Source organism: Diadema antillarum, unplaced genomic scaffold (assembly GCF_040938485.1).
Source record: "Diadema antillarum isolate AM-2024a unplaced genomic scaffold, OU_Dant_1.0 seq00002492_RagTag, whole genome shotgun sequence".
NCBI lineage: Eukaryota > Metazoa > Echinodermata > Echinoidea > Diadematoida > Diadematidae > Diadema > Diadema antillarum.
The window spans coordinates 41,621-62,513 of NW_027273096.1; the positions used below are offsets into that span (position 1 = coordinate 41,621).

Here is a 20,893-nt window from a genome sequence, read left to right on the forward strand (position 1 = left end):
AACACAGAATTTTGCTAGGTATTGTGTGAGGTCATTGATGGTGTATAATTGCATTCACATTAAGAAATACTGTACGAAATACAGGGGTAATCAACCGTAAGTACGAATGGGTCTAGTGGTAGCAGCCAGCAGCATCACTCTTTTGGTAAAAGCATGCAACTTTCTGATTCCATAACTTTCTGAAGTCAAATTTCCACGAAACTCTAACCATTCTATTTACCTAATTCTATTCTGTTCATAAAAAGTTAGTCTGAATACAGTACGGAATTTTACTTTGAGTTGTTTGAGCCCACACAATTTAGAAAAAGAGAGATGACATAAATCTTTAGCAGTACTAAAAAAGGTAGATATTTTCGCACAAGTAATTTTTCGTGCTCGGCCGATTAAGATGAATTTCGCGTGCTTTTAATTCCGCAGATTCAGGACATTAACTACTGGAACAAATGGCATGCAAAAATATTCGCATGTTCTTATTTTCGCGCTAGCTATTAATTGCGCGAAATGCACGAAAATTTCCACTTTTACAGAAATAGCTCACAGTACAAGTAAAGTACAATGATCGCAAAGACAATTCTAAAATGGAAGGGTACACCTGCCATGTATGGAGAGAACAATAACTATCAGTGATAAGACGACAGGATCCAGAATTAAAATGCTAATGAGGAGTTATTCCTGTATTCGTACCACCCAATAAACACTGCGATGAGGTTTACTCACTGTATATAATATAAGACTTGTGTTTTGTGAAGAAACAAATCACATTTGCCAATACTGCTGAATTTTAAAGGAAGCAGTTTATTTGAAAACACTTCATGGTTCAACTTCACACATTTAGCACTGGCTTAGCATTGTTACTTCCTTATTGTATATGTTTCCCGCACTGCCTCAAATCAATGAATCTTTTAAATTCTACTTCTGTTTCGTTTTAGTTTGTCTTGATTTGTTTTCATCCTTACACAACCTGAGTTGAGAATTTGAAGTACAAACGATCAGTCATTGTATCCCACCTCATGGTTGTGTTACTTGGTATAATACTGTAAAACCACACAATTTTATATGCATGAAATTTGTGAAATTAAAAAGCACGCGAAAATTCATGTCTGCACTATTGCATTGGACTCCAGTAGCAATTTGCGCAAATTTTATGCCGCAAAAAACAAAGGCTGTCAGCTCAAATTCGGGAGAATTTCATGCCGCAAATATCTCTGGTTTTACAATAAGCACAACTGTGCATTTAATATCTTCTCATTTGAAGTTGCAAATGCACAGATATACGTGTGCATGGAGTCTTGATATTGCAAAACTCACTGTGAGTTTGAACAAAAATCAGACCTACAGTAGGAAACAATTTTACACTGGTTCCAGCGATTGGATATCCCCATATCTGTGTGTCTGTTTACAAGTGACGATAACAGGGACTACAACATTAATATTTCGCACATAACAAGATACAAATGATTTAAGGATGTGAAAAGGGGTTAGGAGGTTGTATTTCTTACATAGCTGGTACTTGTAATAGAATAGGCATGTACATGCATGGTCAACAGATGGCACATGATGCAATGAAAAATGTTGTGTTTATTCATATCAATTCTTGTGAAGACTAATACTCCTTAATCATCATTATTAATATATATCTACATAGACATATGTGCAAATATATATATCAGCAGTAGATAAATAGTCATATAAATCCATAAATAATAGTTGACCTATTCAAAAAATCTGCAAATGTTAACTGCATGTCTGACACTAAGAGTCACGCCAAGGCTTCATTTCACCTTTAAGGGAAACCATGGGAGCATGAATTCTAGCGACGCAAGCCGGGGACATGCGGTACAAGCAAACCGGAATTCAGCCGATCTCCAGAAAGGTCAGCCGCCCAGTAGGATGTCCGAGCACATAGCTTTGTTACACTATCTTACTTCGGAATTTGTAATTACCTGCCATCCATAATCCTCTAAGTATTTCTTCAGCTTTCCCCCCACCGTATTTCCTTGGAGAATAGAAAACAAAAATTAATCTCTCTTTTAGCTCTACACGAGTCAATTTTGATGTTGGAGTATTTCGTTATTACAAGCACTCTGATCTTTTAAACTTGAGGCTGGGCTCAGACATAAGAAGAAAAAAAAAATTCCAAAGCAAAATCAAACACAAATGACCTCTTCTCCCTATCTGTGTTTTACGCTCAAGTACCTCATTGTGCCTGCAAGTGGGACAGACTTCTCCCGCAATGGGAAGGTAAATTTTCCCCACGCACTTTGTAAAGTCTGCCTGAAATGGGTTGGCTGGCTCGCCAAACCACCGCCTGCTACCGTTCCCCCACCTGCATCATACTTCCGCCACCTAATTTACATGTCACCGGCCTTCTGCCCATAGCAAAACAAGGGGAAAGACGGGTTTTGCGCTCCTTCCTACAAGCAATACATTCGGCCAATCTTCTCTCAACTCTTTCTTGCCCGACTGATTTGAAGGTCCTACCGCTCATTTGAAAAAACAAACAAAATGGGGGGGGGGGGTGGGGCATAGAAACAGACACACTAGCGTCACAACGATGAAAACATGCAGTGACCTTTTTTAAAAGAAAAAAAAACGAACTGAACACTCAGCAGTTTCACATATTTGTCATCAAGAAATTTGTATAATCAAGGTATTCACGAATGAATTTTACACCATGTTTAACTGGGCTTTAAACACAAAATAAGATTTGACAAACAGAGTAGTATGGTTTTCATTACAATCAGACGTTTATTAAAAAAAAAAAAAAAGATTAATGAAATTTTTAGATCAACCTGTTGAAGACTAGTCCCAAAGTATTCTCGGCTGGGGTAAGTGGGAAATGCTTATTATAGGAAAACCAATCTGTCTTCAATGGGCGAACACATTTTCACAAGATGGTGACACTTGTGGTAAAATCATTATGTTAATAAGAGTTAGAGGTTGGAGTTCCTATATCCTCAAACAATTACACAACTTAAATGACACTTTTGCGTGCCAAATTATGAGAGAGTTGTAAGATATTGACACTATCATCTAATCAATGTAGCTACTTTGAATGTCATTGTTCAGTGACTGTACACGAAGCACTGAAATTTCATACCTTTAACATTTCATGTCCAATTTGATGAAACTTTTACTATTCTACTTGTCCAACTTCATATTCTATCAAAGTGAACATTGTGTTCACTTGTTCCTTCGAGGAAATAGGATAAGAAATCTGAACATTTTTTAATTGCTTATTGACAAAGTGCAAGGCATTAGAGTATATCATTATAGTAGCTGCGCAATATAAATGTCCTTTATTATAATTGACACCTGACTGTATAAAGTTTTTTGTTTAAAACAAAGGGAAGGCATATACCATTTTTTTTTTTTTAGAAGTAGAATATCCACGACGAAGAAGCCTTGAAGATACACTAAGTTATCTTTCTTTTCTTTTACTGATCATGTATCTGTTTTTGGGGGTTATCCAAATGTGATTGTTTTATAAACACTTTGGCTTAGCTAAGCAGCTGCATATCTTTTCCTCTGTAATATCTCTTGTATAAATGTGTACTATTTGTTGCAGTTTTGTTAGTTAACAACACACTGGCTATTACATCATTGCACTACAATACATGTATATGACAATAAGGATGATTAGTTACACGAAATCAATTGTGGTGTGTAACTTTGTCAATTCCCCCGAGGGTATGAATGGCAGATATCTTGACAAGTACAATATATCACCATGATGAACGATGATAAAAGCTCATTTATAGACCCACAGAATACCCCTACCCTTTTTCAAGCAAATACTCCCACATGTTGCTATAAATAACAATCCCCGAGTCTCCCACGCAAATGACAGTTAAAGAAGACTCTTCCTCTTTCTCAGCGAAACAAGCTTTTGAAATCATGTTCCTTTGGCACTTGCTGAACAGCAGGGGTGGGGGAAAAAGAAAGAAAATAAGGAGGAAAAAAAAAAGGAATTAGCAGTCAGTATATTGTTAGCCCTTCTACAAAACACTGGCGCATGACAACAAGTGGAAATGCCATCTTCATTTGAATTTTGTCGCCACCCACGCTTTTCTCGGAGGTTGCCCAGCCTGGCAGCGTTGGCGGCGGAGGGTGGGTATGACACGCTCCCACTAACAGTGACTGTAAGCAAACACCATTGTTGTCATTTCAGCTCTTCCTTATTTTTCCCCTCATCTTGGCCCGCCGCTGTAAACTAAGCACGTAATAGAGTAATCACTTGCTGCAAGCATTTCTTTCTACATTTCTTTTTATGGTAAGTTCGCCTCCTTCCTCTATTCGGGTTTTTTTTTATCTTCTTTCTCTATCTCTCACATACTTAAATTCACATGTAGGACACATGTACGTTGTACCTTGAATGCCAAAATGGATTGTTGTTCTATTTTTGAAACTCTTCATAAATGAATGCGCTCTATCAAATCAAGAATGACTCTGCCGTGGCCCAACAGATTAAAATCGAAGTGCTGCAGAATTTTTTTTTTTTTTTGCGGAAGGGGGGGGGGGGGGAGAAGATACAGAAAAGGGGGAATGACAGTTGGAGAATGATGAAGATTGTAGGGATGGGTTTAAGAATTTTTGTTTTTCCCTGTAAAAAGAAACTCTAACAAATGCAATCAAAAAAATACCATACAAATATGTGAGACATCTCTCTTTTCATATAGGAGTATATCAAGTCCCTCAAATTTGTATATACACAGATAGATTTTGAAAAAAACAATATGCCACCCAATAAAATAGACAGGCTTAAACACTGACATGAGAGGCCTCACCTGAAACAACATGGCAGAGACAAACTCATTCTTCAATGCCCTTTCCTCCACCTCCCCTCCCCCCCCCCCCCAGAATTTTTCTAGGGCAGTTTGGGCATGGCGCCCCCTCTAACCTACTCTCCCTAGAAGTTCACGCTCAAGTGAACACCATTGATTTCCCTTCACACCCAATCAATAGGGAAAATAGGACCATTTCCTCTTTGACATGACGTCATTTGTGCCAATGATAACAGCGAGCATGCGAGAGGCAGGGCGGGGCGCCTCGTCAACGCTTTTCTCCCCCTATTTGCCTCCTGCAACGTCTGTCAGTTTTGACCTTGTTCCTCTTCTTTCTTTTTTTCTATTCCCATTGGCGTGTTGGTATTGGTGGAACACATCCCTGAATCACAAGATCATCAGGCAAAAAAAAAAGAAAAAAGAGAGAGATCTTTAGAATCCAAATCAACCAAGCTTTTCTATGACTCTTGGTTTTTCATGCAGAAATCACTTACTCTTAATTTCAAGCTTCAGTAAACACACACGTCTGCCCTATGAATAAAACACAAGCTTGTTTTCTAAACATCTCTAACATTAAAATATGTTTTGTTTTGTTTTTTTAATCATTATTGATGCAAATGGGGAAGGGATAGGGAGACAATAAAAAAAAGACATTCACTGGCAATCTCCATATATGACAATATCAACCCACTTTTGGATAGAGAAGAGAAGCAATGTAATCACATGGTATTTTCTAAAACAGTTTGCTCGGGTCCACCAAGATTAGAATAGCGACTAGAGCACATAGTTTACAAACGTGTCATCACGTCTTTATACCCTTGTACAGAAAAAAACAACAACAACAACAACCAACAAACCCTCAGCTGAAATACCAAGGTCCACACTTCTCTGGAAATAATGTCTTAAACGAAACGATTCTGAAGAGGTATTGTTGAAGAAAAGGTTAAATTTCACTGCAATCACGTTGTAGCAACAACACAATTTTGGCAAACAGCCATGTCTAAATGAAGGAAAACATATGTTGGTACCAATGCATTTTTCTTTCATTAGTTTTTTCATTTAATTTGTTGTTTCTGCATGATGGTACGATTTGTACATATTAATAAATCAATTGAGAATACTTATCAATTAATTCATCACTTATCATGGCTGACTTTGCACATTAAAGGATGTATGAAACCACTGTGACAAAACACAGAGAAATAAAAAGAAAATCAAATTACCATGCAGCAGGGTCCTAAATAAGAAAAGCGGAACGTTTGGGGCCTCATTATTTCATTAATTACCCAATGCATGAGGCATTGAACTCATCTGATGTAATACATGCAAAGGTCCACATTTGCAGCAATCTATATGTTTTCATTCCAATTTAAAAATGTTGTCATGTAATGCCATACTCCTCAGAGCCATGCACATTCTTTGCCTTGCTTTTCCACACCCACCCACCCACTCCATCCATCCCCCACCCTGAAAAACAAACAAACAAACAAACAAACAAACAAACAAACAAACATCTAACTACAACAACCCTTACAGCTGCTTGCACAGCTGACGAGTCTACATAAAAAAATCTGCAAGAATCTACAAAATCATTTACACATGGCATGCTGAGAGCATGCACACATGCAACTGCACATTGTGTGAACTGTGTCTGTTACCTGAAAAATGATTTAAAAGCAGTACAATGCATGATGCATCCCTTTCAAGAAACTGTCACCACATACATGAATATATCTGCATTCTCGTTACCACCAAATTCTGATAATGTACAAGGATATTCCGTGACCCTCTAAAAAGTACTATTTGAACAAGGAAATATGAGTCAAACTAAATGCTTGCTTATGATTGTCACTTTTCATCTCTTGAAAGCTAAAATATTGTTAAAATTATCTATACTGTCACAACACAAACCTCCATCCTAGCTATGGGCACAATGTTCTTTCCAAATATCACTTGTGAAAGCTCTCCATGATTTCTCTGAATTCTTGAAAAACGTCACACCCAAACACTTGGGTCTTATTTGCAGGAACCTTTACTCCATGAGAAAATAAAAACTGCATTACACAATACAGCTCTGGAAAGGTGAACTGCCCAACCAATCTACGATTGTAAGAAGTCTGTGAGCAATAATCTCATGCAGCTTCAATACTACTACTTTCAGTAAAAATCAAAGTTTGTGGTGTGCAGTATTTTACTAGACACGTAGCAACTTCCGTTGGCATGCTGTATTATACACAGACAAGATTTCATCATGATTTATCTCTTCTCACAAGGCAAGAATCAGACACATGGTTTTAAGAGATTCAAGGCATCACAAACATATGCATTCCCCACTGCCAGTTCAGCTGGCATCATGCTCATTCAACTGTTGCTATACCTCACCCTTTAACTAGGGGACTGGTACCATCTTTGTAATCAGTCTACAAGAGTGGCAGAAAAGGGTGGTTTAAAGGAACAATCCACACTAACATCCAAGAAGACTTTGATAAGAACAATAGAGTGAAATACACCCAAAAAAAACTTCACTAAAATTGATAAGAGTTTTGGTGTCAGGACTTTAAAGTTTGCTTTGAATGTGCAAAATAGTAATAATCAAAGCAAAAAATCAAATTTTCAAATTCGACAAGAAGATCCGTTATAATTTCAAAATGATCTCATTGCTTATGTAGACAAACATATTCTCAAATGATTTAGCGACTTTGACCCCTTCTCTTGAATAACCGTTGACAAAGTCATCAGTGCTGAATTGTTATATCTCCAGAAGAATAGGATATGATTGACATCAACGACTTCACTTCTGACATCTATGTGAAATCAGAAGGGGATCTGTGAGGTCTACTAAGAATCCAAGTATGAAACAATTACGTCGCAAAGGATGCAAAGTGGTTGTCACGTAAATCATGCATGTGCATTTATTCCATTTGCCATGGCTTCAGACAATAAAGGTACAGGATTGTTTCAGCAGTCAGTGTTTGCCACTCTATCAAATCATTATAAGCAAGTCAAAATCAACATCAACTTGAACACAGGATTGGATCACTGCGTTATCATTTGTCAACGGCATCAGCAGACAGTAGCGATCCGTATTGACTTTATAGCGTGTCAATCCACAAGGATTGTCACTGGGGATAATTGGGATAATGTAGATAAAAACAGATCTGTAGATAAAGAGGGTGAGCACACCTGTCTTGGCTGAAAGGTTTGATGGAGGCTAGCTGACTTCAAACCTGTCACGCAACAAGTTGTGCGTTGAGAAGAAAATGCAGTCTACACAATATGCCAATTCTATGTAATGCTCTTCAAAGATTGGGGAAAAAAGACATTACGCTTCATAATGACATGAAATATATGCTCCATTAATGGGCATTTCAACTCTTGACCAACTGCAAAATTTTCACAATGAAACATCAAATATAAAGGCGGATTCTCTCAAGACAAGGAAAATACAAAAATACATATGTAATCATGATTTCATGATCCACAAGAGAGTAAATTTGCATTCGTAGCTCGATAGCAGTATATGATTCAATACTATTGCTAGGGCATGTTTTGATCATCACGTACTAGTAACTTTCTACCTACAAGTACCCACTTATAAACCGAGAGGGCACTTCAAGACTAAAAGTCGTGTGCACCGACTTTTATCATTTTACATTTTTCATCTCAAAATACTCCAAAACGAGTCATTGTCCTGGCATATTGCACCAACCAGGCATTTTTTATTGGGAGAGCACTTTGACATATATTGCAAGCAAATTCCAAATGGTGAAAGGTGAACTTTGAGCCGTTCTGAGAACTATGTTTTAGCTTTAAAGCATATTCCAGTCGTCTTTACACAAAAATGTGAAATTCCTGATTTTTTGTTTTTGTTTTTTGCAATGAAGACCCTCAACAGAATACTCAGAAAGCATCAATTCAAGATGCAATACAGACAGAGCAGGCTTCTTTGTTGAGGACTGTGATAATGTTTGCATCATTTCAGCTACAGACATACAATCAAATTGCATTATCATACACGTATCATAGGCTTAATGGCATCACTGGTGTGCAGGTAGGTAAATAAATTTTGTTTGATTTTAACCTTTAGTATAAATTCTTCAGAAAAATAAAAGACTGACATACCTGTGATATGCGAATCCTGTTTTCTCGTCTCAAGGCCTGGACATGGTTGTTTATTGTCTTTATTTGCTGAATGCTGTCCTCTGCAGAATCAAAGATTTAAAAAAATGCAAAAGAATTCATTGACAGAAAAATGTCACATGAAATTGTGATATTCACCCCAAAAAAAAAACACCATACTGTCAGCATGACAAGTGCAAAACATCATAATCTATTATAATTGACAATTGCACAACCACAATGTTAATCAGCCCAGTGTGACACTCAATAAAATCATAATTGTTGCTCTTCTAAGAAAGAAAAGAAAGTCATTATTCTGTACTACTAGCTGGATATGAGAAGTCTGTGTGATTAATATGTCTCCCATGCTACTTTAGACAATAGAGTTACAATCTACCTTAGATAACTCACTAGAAGAAAAAAACAAATGGGCACAAGCTCAATTTTTTAGTGCAGAACCTCTCTTTACATCCCTACGACAGCATCCAGCCATCGACAGACTGATTCAATCTCTGCTCATTCTCATTTGGCAACATCAAAGAGATACACGGAACACTCCACCTTCGCAATACCACCACCTAGCAATGTGATAGCATGCGTGGAGACGCACCATTCCGCTCATGTGGTCGGTCCGACGCCTTAATCCGAGAGCGTCGGAATGAACAGCGCCGCTTCAAATCAATCTGGACATAACTCGGTCAAACCAAGGAGACTGCAATCTCCTCGCTGAATAATATTGCCTTTACAAATCTGTTTTTTGTCCCTGAGCGAATTCACGAAATACACAAAAAAAAAAAGCATGGATGCACAAATGAGATGGCATATGCTTACCCCCTCAGATGAAATGATTTTTGTGATGTAGAGTTTTGCTTTTATAGCCGGCAATTGGAAGACATCGCATCATAAAAGATCTCTAGCTTCATTTGTCAAACTATGCAAGATTCAACTACACTTTGTACCTTATATACCACAAATATTTCACTTACAACTCATTTTAGAATTCTGTACAACTACGGTTCAAAGGAGGTTTATCACATTGAAAGCAATGGCTCACCATTATACATTTCTGTTCTTTACCGTAATTACTATTTTCAAAACCTCACACTGAAGTGGATATTAAGGTAGGATCTATAAAATGGTGCATGTCACTTTGATACAAAGATTACAATTTTTTGCATGAAATGTGTATCCAGATCCAACAAAGGTAACAAATATTGTTCATGTTATCTTTCACCACACATATTGTAACAACTTCATCTGTTGTCCTCAACTTTCACTGATATTGATAGCACTGTGCACAAACAACCTTGAACTCGGAGCAAAGACAAATTGTAAACAAAGAATACTTGAAACAGAATACAAAAAGGCTAGAAGAAATGTGCGGAAATATAGTGTATATGATATGAACAAAGTAAAAAGATCTTTCTTGATGTGCACACACAAAAACATGCTTCAATGGTAATATACAATCTTCTGTATCACCATCTTTCCGCTAAATGCACATTTCCTTCTCAACAAACATCTGTATCACCTTGATATTGTTTAAGTTTTAAAATTTTGAGAAATTCAGATGCATACTGTCATAAATACAAATACCTGTACCACCTCGATATTGTTCAAATTTTAACAATTTGATAAATTCAGATGCATATTGTGACAGATATCCTATACTATAATACTCGAAGTTGTTGTTGTTGTCGCGGCCTTATGTATTTCCTGTTTTATTTCGGCGTTGCTGGTTTCTCTATCTCCTCCCGAGCCGTCGGCTCCGGGCAGTTGCGACCGGTGCCGTCGGCCGCAGGAGAGTATCCTACATCGAATGGCGCGGGTTTCGTCCCCTCTCCGCCTCCGTGTCGACGTCGAGGACGAAAAAGAAAAATTAATTAGCTACATGCATAATGCATTTTTGTGCGTGACGAAAGAGCCGAGCGTTTCAATATTCACGGAACCTGCGCTGGCCTCCTGCTTTCTCGATCTTCCATCTTTTAGCTTGCAGAGACACTGGGGGATACTAAAGATGATGGTGCAGCGAAATCTCTGACATCTTCTGGCGGACGCGCACGCACACACACAATGTACCTCGCAGAACTCTATACACACTCTACACTGTGTGTATATAATAGTTCTGTGATGTACCTTTGCCTCCGCCTGTTACGTGTACTGAATGTATTGACGATGGTTACACGAATCTGTGTGTGCGTGATATGGACTACAAGGGCATTTACGTACAGTTCGCCATTCTTGGCGTGAAATGAAAACAACGAACGTTGGTTACCGTTATGTAATTGTATTTTGCACAACTGCAGAATACTATATGCAGCTCAGGTACGTCATTTAGTTTGCTCGCCGTTTGCTCTCAAGTCCGGTGTCATTGTACGCAGACTGTTTAGGACGCGGCTAAATATATTTGCCGATCGTACCCTTACATATCAGATTACACGCGCAGCTGTGTCCATTCGTTTACTGCAGAGCTGCTGTAATCATACATATTCATAAGATGAGCGGACGTAGAGGAAAACCTCGCTTTGCCGACCGCCTATTTTTGAAATTGCAAGTGGAAATAGAATGTGTGGTTCTATGGTCTATCAAACCAAGTTTTGGTGACAAAAAAAAAAAGAGGGAGCAAATGAAGACGAATGCAGTGATGTATAATCATTCTTCTTTCTTCCATAACATGGGAAAAATTTTAAAGAAAAAAAAATACGAGGTCGTGAGAACCTACTCACACGGGTGCCTATTAAACCTGATGACTATGATCTCCCCCTCCCCATATAATAACAATGATAATAATAACGAGATATGAAACTCGTCACGCTGACGAGTTAGGTGATACGCTTGGGGTCATCAGGTGTCGGTCATCTGTGATCGACAAAGAAAAGAATGTGATATAGGCACCTTGAAGTTATATTGAGCGTGCATGCAAAACCGTTTCTCTAACCAATCGGCCACGGGACATCCCCGGAAATGGTAAGGCAAAAAAGAAATGTATCGATATTACAGGGGGAAGAAGTCAATGCCCACTCAACAATCGTGGCCGCGTGAACATGTATTGCATTGCTAGACGGAAATGCGGCCTTGTAACGACTGATGTCGCTATGCCATTTCTGGCAACTTGGGAAAAATACGCGCCGTAGACATAAAGCCTATAATCGGCTGGTTTTGATACCTTGCCTTTAATCACAATTTTCAGTGTGATGACGTCATCAAAGTACAAAACAATGACATGGTCTTGAAAGACAAATGTTCAAAGTACAACACCTCAGTCGTCGTCATTACATACTATGATCGGTTTGACAAAGTCAACCTGCAAAATGTTGCTGCAGTCGAAGCAATGTGGTCTCCAACACACAAAAAAGAGGGATATGGCGTGTGTGTGTGTGTCTGTGTGTGTGTATAGGTGCGTTTATATACGAACGTGATTTCTACATGGACGAATATGTAATACAAAATTGAAGAAAAAAAGTAAAATAGCTAAGTATTTTGTTTCGTGATCTCGTGGGGTTCGAACCCGCAACCTCACGTCTCTGAGACGTCGCCTTTAACCACTCGGCCATACGTCTCGGCGAGAAAATATGAGGAACGTAAACTTATGTATGTGAAAGCTGAATCGGGAATCGTTTTGTCCACATTCCATTCTCATTTTCAGTTTTAAACTGCAAAATTGTCAACCTGATGATGAGATTTCAAAAAATAAAATGCATGATTACTGAAGCTTATTGTCTCAGCTACAACATACTTAAGTTTCAGAGGAAATGAAGCAAAATCAGCTGAGATAAAGGTGCTTAAACGTTGTCAAGTCAATGCATGGTTTTAAAAAAAATCACCTCCCATAGACATAACACGTAAACTTGTCCGATTTTGCATCTTTACCTTTAATCACAATTTAAGGTATGATGACGTCATCAAATTTCAAAACCATGACTTGGACTTAAAAGCAAATGTTCAAAGTACAACATATCTGAATTTGGGATAATATTGAGCTTAAACAACAGAGATATGAGCAAATGAATGTCAGAAACAGTACCTCAAAAAAATTAATTCCACTTTTTTGATTTCAGATGATGATATGATGACGTCATAATGTATTTAGGGAAATATTGATACTTGAAACGTTATTTTCAATTCATATGCTTTTGTAATATGCAATAAAAACATAGGGTCACCTGACGTTTTAAAGAGCTATGGCGAAATAAACAAAGACATGTTTTTCGCTATATTTCCACATAGACGCGAACACGAAATTTCAACTTTGACGCCAGCGCATTCCTTTGTTATAGGTCAAAATTGATCGGAAATCAATGGATATTGTTACTTAATGTATCAGGAATCCAAATCTGTCAAAAAATGTGCATTTTCAGTTTGCTTACGCGCACTACGCGCGAAAATGTGCGGACGGACGCGAACGCGCGAAACGCTTAAAATTGTCTGAAACTTCGAGATTTCCCATTGGTAAGTTGTTTTGAGCCTTTTAAAAGTTTGACGCGCGCGTACGCGCGCGTAATAATGTCTTAGGTAATTAGCATTAAAATGTATGATAGAGCGTGACCTGAACTTAATGTCCGCCGAAAATGATACAGACATGACCTTTAGATATGAAGTTATGATCGATCATGTAACATGGTCCGAAAATCACAAAATGGCGCCTAGATGACGTCATAGATATGTTACTGTCATGAAAACCTTATTGTGGCTAGATTTTGTCATGAGACATGTTCCCTGAAAATGTCATGTTATTCCGTAATGTCATTCTTGAGATATTGATGACACAAAATTGTCCAGAAAGAAAGAAGAATAAAAAGAAATAAAGAGAGATTTTGACAATCACAATAGGTGATACGCTGATAGCGTATCACCTAATAATAATAATAATAATGATAATAATAATAATGATAAGGATAATGATAATAATGATATAATAATAACAATAATAGGAGCAATAATTGTAGGCCTAATATTAATCATGATAATGTACAATCTGAAGCAGATGTAGTTCTATATTAATATGATATATCAAGCCAAGTTTTGGTGATTAAAAACAAAAAGGAGGGAGCAAAATTATGAAGACGAAAATATCTTATTTTTCTCTCATAACGTGGGGAAAAGAAACATGAAAAAAAACCCACAAAACAAACCGAGGCCTTGAGACCAGCCGTGGATTCCCGCGGGTGCCCACGTGGATGCAAGAGCGGGGGGTAATCAAAGTCATAGTGTTAATATCTTCCCGTTTCGACGGGAACAACCTGTGGGCAGAACTTTCGGGGAATCTCATTCGCGTTTTTGGTAATTTTTCCCTGAATGTTTTTGTTTTTTGCCCTGCGGAGGTGGAAATGTGTGTGTGCGTGAGGGGGGGGAGGGGTGAGGGGCAACAAGACAACTGTTGGACTTCAACGGGTGCAAATAACCCCTCGAAACTCAAGTTCTATAATAAATGCAAGTAATGGCGGGAATGATCCCTACCAATGGACCGGATCGCCTGGCATATACTACAAAAATGTATTATAAAATTTCTGGGAAGGGTGGTCATTTAGAAGACAGCACAATTAACGAAAGAATGAGAAGACTTTTCTTTTTATTTCTTCAATAAAAATGTGCAAAATCGTATTATGAGAAAAAAAAATTAAACCCCTCAGACCCGTGGATTTCCACGGGTGCTGCTAGTTTTATAACTAAAACTTACGTGTTAAGTGCATGTCTCTGCATGACTTGTCACTTTCGAGCATATTATTGCAACAACTGAACTTCCCCAGAATTTGTAAAAATCTGTAATCGAATACAAGACTGAACAAAATGGAAAATTCTACAAGAGCAAGTAACAGACTGAAGACTTGTTTACCCTAGACTTGATGAGTACAATAATACAAACAAAATGGGAAAAGACACACATACATACACACATACAAACACATAGGAATATAGACTATTCTATCTTAAAAAGTGCCTTCTTCATAATACAAACTGACATTTCTGCCCTAAAAAATCCAGTCAGCTTTCACTTTTCACAAAATTCCTGGAATTTACACTGAAAAAGCTCTGTACCAAGTCAACGACAAGATATTACAGTATGACTCCACATCCCAGTCACCAAAAAAGAGAGAGAGAATGAGTGAGAAAGAGAATGTCTTCCATATTCTACCCCCTGGCTGGTGATCCCAGGATCTCTGCATAAAAGCATTTATCAATCAGCCACAGTGCACGGCCCAGAACTGATTACTCAAAATCTTTTCCTCATCAAACCTGCCATAATTCACACTGCTCCCTTATCATCTCTGATATATGGCTGATATACGTGAAAGCGCCCCTCAATTATCAAACGATTCTCACTAATGTCAGAACACTATGTCACATTTAGCAAATAAGATTGCTCCTCTGTTGTTACTTTCTCGAACAGTTAGCAATCTATTTATTCTACAAATCTATTTGGCACGTAACATATGTGAATCAATTATGTTTATTTCTGAAGTGCCTGCATTCTTGTAGTACAGTCACTGGCAAAAAAAAAAACAACCCAACAACAACAACACACAAAACAAAACCAAAAAACCCCCAAAATATATAAATTAGATAAATAGACATATACATGTATATATTATTTTCAACTAGATTGTATACATATACATGTATATATTATTTTCAACTAGATTGTATTAAAATTTTGATGAATGAAAACGTGAGATGACAAACATTACCAAGTGCAGAATCATTGCATGAAGGAGAATCAAAGTGTGCCCTTTCCTAAAAGTATCTCCATACTCATTTTTAAGATCATTGTAAAGAACTATCACTTACACTAAATGTGATTATCATACTTTTGTATAATACCATTGTTAATGTTACTACTATCACTACATTTCCAGCACTACAATCACCATTACAACCATCACCATCGCTAAAACAGTCCTGTAATGGGAGCAACACAGTGCATGTGGTTCACAGAAAATATACACATTTTTTTTTTTTTTTTCAAACAACTCTCAGGCCATTCTCCACTGAAACACTGATATTTCCCCATGACCCTCTGGTTCACCAAACATACAAATATGGATGGAATAATACTGATTCACAGACTTTGGTTGCTTGCTACACATAAACATACAGAGAGTAAATACACATTCAGATGGCCATACTCAATTCATCCACACATGCACTATGCAACAGCTCCATCACGCATTGACGTGAGAAAATTATCTGGTGCACAAAATGTCCATGGACAATATCCCACCAGCCTTGTCTAAGCAAAGTACTGGCTGCTTCCAACTTGTTTTAATGGACTTTTGCCAAAGTTGAAATATTGATCACTTAGAAGTAAGATACACAGCACATATCATCTTAAGTCTAATATTTCTCTGGCTTTATAACTAGAAATGAAAAATCATCTTATCCTCATCTTTCTTTCTCTTCCAAGTCTGTGTCTCCATGTCTTATTTTTGAACCTTTTTCCCTTCTCTCTAGAACTATACCACCTCTGTGTAGCAACAGCTTTGAGACTGCAAAACATGTGTCATTTTCAATCACACATATTTGAAATGTATTTCTAATCATGTTTAAACTACTTCCTGATTATCCAGACACAAGGCTTGAATCTTCCACCAGATGACAGACCGCCAACAACTTTCCCTACAACAGCTGCTTCGAAGGATCCACGGCCGGTCGATCAAGCACACGGCTACCAGTACACATGGGTTTGCACTACAAAGGGTGCATGCTGCGTGCATGCTGGAATCAGTCACGTGCACGCGACACGTGCAACGGACTCTTAAAAAGGTCACGCCAAGCTCTGCCTTCTCAAAAATGTTGAAGTATCAACAAATGATCTACATAATTTGTGGTTTATTTATGTCATCATGTTTTTTTATACTTTGATGGCACTAATCACATCCTGTTCATTTTACACAGCATCACAAGCATCTTTTCTCAGTAGAATGAGCACTAGTGTACTATTACTATCATTAACTTTTTACTATAGATCTTTAATTACAGCGATCAAATTGTGCAGAACACTATGGCAGACACAGAACTGAGCAAGATTTGATTTGAATAAACCTCTGGGCCAAAAAAGGTCCAACCTGCTATCAGAAAAGTATTGGAGTAACCAAAAAACAAAAACAAAAAACAAAACAAAACAAAACAAAAGGCTTATCATTATCTCCAATATTTCTTCCATGTACCCCTTTCTATTTCAGTGTATCAACCAAGCCCTACTCTTCCATAATCATAATCTGTCTCCCTAACTTCTCCTCATTTTCTCTACCTATCTACACATATTTCAATGTCTACCTTTCTACAGTATCTACTGTATCTATCTAACCATTTATCCATCTATCTATCTATCCATCCATCCATCCATCCATCCATCCATCCATCCATCTATCTATCTATCTATCTATCCATCCATCTATCTATCTATCTATCCATCTATCTAACATCTATGCATCTATCTACCTATTTGTACCATTGTATCTAATGTATCTATGCATCTACCTACTTATCTTTGTATTTAGCTAGCTAGCGATCTGTCTATATCCAATCTCTCTTCTAATCCTCTCCACATATCTTCCACTCCATCAACTCCTTCTCACCTAGGACTGGCTCCAATGTTCCTCTGTATTCCCGGCAACGAACAAAGTCCTCCTCCTCCTCCTCGTTCTCATCCTCCGAGCTGGAGCTGTCGCTCAGACCTTGATCTGTGATGGCCATCGGTCGGGTTCAAAATAACAGAGCAAACATTGGCATCAGCAAAAAGCTATCAAGACCCCAATGCTTTTGACGTGGAAGTGCCCTTTCCAGTTCTGACATCATGTAAAGGAACATGCTATCTCACAATCATAACATTTAAAATAGCCCCATTAAGATTTTGTTTGTCCTACAGAATTTGAAGCTGAATTACTTTGTTAAAGCACATTATCATGATCTGCAATAGGAATGTACACATGGCAAGAATGACTGCATTATTAAAAATCATTTGATGAAATTTTATTAAAAGAATCAAACTTCTCATGGACTTACATTCCAATTCAATTACAGATGAATCTAAAAAATTAATAGATTAGGGAACCAGCTCTCTTTGAATTTCTTTTTTCTTTAATTAATGATTACCCTTGCTAATTAATATAAAATGAATCTGCTTGACAAAACATTCCATCAACGGTGCTTTTGATATAGATTACACTTTCAAATCATACCGCAAAACAAGATAACAAAAATGGAATGAAAAAAAAAAAATAGAATGCACTCAACAACAACAAAATTTGAACATACCAAAACTCAAGTTTGCATTTTCGCAGACATTATCTCCAAGTCTGGCAGTGAAATTTAAACATGTTCTTGGATAGATTCATTCGACTATTTTGTGTCATCCAGTCAAATACTTGTTATCTCCTGGCACGAAATACTCTCAAAATACACAAAGTATAGCACCTCACAAAGTGCCTCACTGACACTCCCATTAGTGGCGTCTATTCCCACTATCATCCCCGACATCGCACGAAAATCTTGCCCATCACACACATCCAAAATCCCTACACAGAGCTGGGGATTTGGCAGCTCTCCCCTTCCGGTGATGGGCGACTTAATTACCCCGCTTTGCTATGCTCCTCTCGACATGTCAAGGTCACCATCTGCCTCCACTACCATCAGTCTGACCTCTTGATCTTTTAAAAGTACCTGCTTTTCCCTTTTCTATCTTTTCACTTATAAATTGTTAATTCTTTTCGTCACGGACTAACGGAAGGGAACTATGGGACATCTGAAAGATTTGCTACAGAATGCAGTATTGATATACATATGTGGGTTTGGTTTTTCTTCCGTATTAGAGTTAAGAAGTCCATTAACCACAGTTGACACTGCCAATTCAATAGCTGTTGCTGAATGAAGGTTGTGTAGCTCCCTCTAGTGATGAAATTGCACACATTGACCTGAATATGACTTCACCCCATTCTACTATTTTACATTACAAATGTCATTGAAAAAACATTTATTCTTAAAAGTGAATTTGTTGATTCCAGCCAGTGTAAAACAGCATGGCCAAGTAGTCCAATACCCTACCAGTCACTGGTTGATATTTAAGATGTATTTATTCATCAGAGCTTGTCGCATTGTGCCTAAGGGAAGGGACTGCCGCCAATTATTAAAGGGGTCTGCTCACGTATGGGAGGCGGAAGGAAGGAAAATGCGCTCTTGTTCCTACCTGGAGACACATCACTGAATCGGGCGTGTTTGCCAATCTTGACCGGGGACGCCACTCCGGCCGTGTCCTCCTCATCCGCCTCCATGTAGCTCACGACGTCTCGCAGCATGTGGATGTCGTCCTCTGAGATGCGAAAACGGAAAGAGCAAGGGAAAAAAAAACTTCGTTTACAAGGGATACTCGGCAGACATTGTATCAATTGAATACTGTAAAAACACAATATTTTCGGGGCATGAAATTCTCGCGAATTGGAGCCGACGGCCTTTTTTTACGGCATGAAGTTTTCGCTAGTTGCCTCTAACATGCAATGCGTATAGTGTAGACAAGAACTTTCACATGCATTTTAATTTCGCAAATCTTGGCTCTCGCGAAATTCGCGAAATTAAATGCTTGTGAACATTCCTTGTTTTACAGTACAATATCTGATATGATGATAATGATTGAGTTGTTTGTATCCAGGGTAGCCTTGTCAATTTTTCCACTGTGCTCTCCTAGAGGGCACCATCACATCCATCGCCCAAGTTCTTAACCAGGATCTCATTTCATAGCTGGGTCAATAGGAACATAGACGGGCTACCGAACACCTTGTACAAAGATGCATGAGAATGGATTTAGATCTTTTAGTTACTATACCACAAAACCCTTACATTGATTTTTGCCTCCTCTCCATTTGACACATCCCATGTTTATAAAAACAAACCTAACATATCCCACATTACCTCTAGTATTCTCTTCTTTTTTTTAAAGAATTCAGCCGTAGGAAAATGAAGACCAACATATAAATGACACACTTACAGCTTCAGCCAATATTTAGCTCACTAATGATATGCTCTTTTTTACCCAAGCCTTCCCTTGCCACTGATTAAGTCTATACTTCTTTACTGTGAACAACTGAAACATGCAATCCCCCCCCCCCCCAGAGATCTCGGATAGTTTTGCATAAGATTCCACTTGTAGCCAGAGAAAGGTAGGAAGAGACTCTGCTCGTCATTTTGGGTTGAGGGGAATGCTTTTCTTTTTCAGTTTTTTTTTTCTCCTTTTCTGGTAAATTCAGTATCCATGGAGTGGCTAGAAACAAGACACCTTGAGCTATCATCCCAAGGAATGCATTACGACCGCATCTTCCGACCCCACTCATCTTCCGCAGAAGTGACGGCTCAAGAATTTATTCCGGATGATGGAGAGAAATACGGCGCGACAGAGATAGCGACAGAAGGACGGAGGAGGAAAAAACCAACAAGAGATGGTACCAAATGATAGAGCAAAAAAGTCACAAAACAGAGATGGGAGATTAAGAGAGAGAGAGAGTAAGAGAGGAGACGAGGAGATGGTGAGATAAACATCATTACTTTTGGCGGAACACTCCCGCTGCGACTCACCTATTGTTTTGCTACTCTCATCAAGATTAGTTGTGATTGTGGCTGTGCCCAAGGCATTGTGTCTCTTAATCACGCAGGCCTTTCCTTGGACATGTTCCAGTCGCCGGTTCTTGTGCACCGCGTCCTCGCACAGGGACTGCCTGCAAGACGGAAGAGACAGACAGAGAGAGAAAAAGGAGAAGTGAGCAGCCGTGCAGAAACAGAGCACTTACATCATTTGTGTATCTTGTCACTCAGAAATGGCTGGATGATACCTCAAATAGAATTTATCGCTTTGTCATACAAATTACAGGATTTAAATAGAAAAGTGTGGGTTTTTTTTTCTTTTTTTGTACTCACTGCTTCAAGGGATGAAACGCCCGAAAAACGGTCGATCGCAAACGCGTTTGACCCAGAAATGCGTTTCGGTAGAGGTGATAAATGCAGTC

General features: G+C 38.3%; 1 protein-coding gene across 1 annotated transcript in view; it reads right to left on the minus strand.

The window, feature by feature from the left end:
• The window catches only part of LOC139714877 (uncharacterized), a 40,205-nt gene that overhangs the window by 11,916 nt on the left and 7,396 nt on the right, over window positions 1–20,893 (minus strand). Inside the window, exons 3-6 of the mRNA XM_071626526.1 lie at window positions 20,466–20,605; window positions 19,087–19,209; window positions 17,480–17,584; window positions 8,907–8,986 (exon numbers count right to left, since the gene is read on the minus strand). Of these exons, the coding sequence (XP_071482627.1) occupies window positions 8,907–8,986; window positions 17,480–17,584; window positions 19,087–19,209; window positions 20,466–20,605 (448 nt within the window). The remainder of the gene's footprint in view (window positions 1–8,906; window positions 8,987–17,479; window positions 17,585–19,086; window positions 19,210–20,465; window positions 20,606–20,893) is intronic.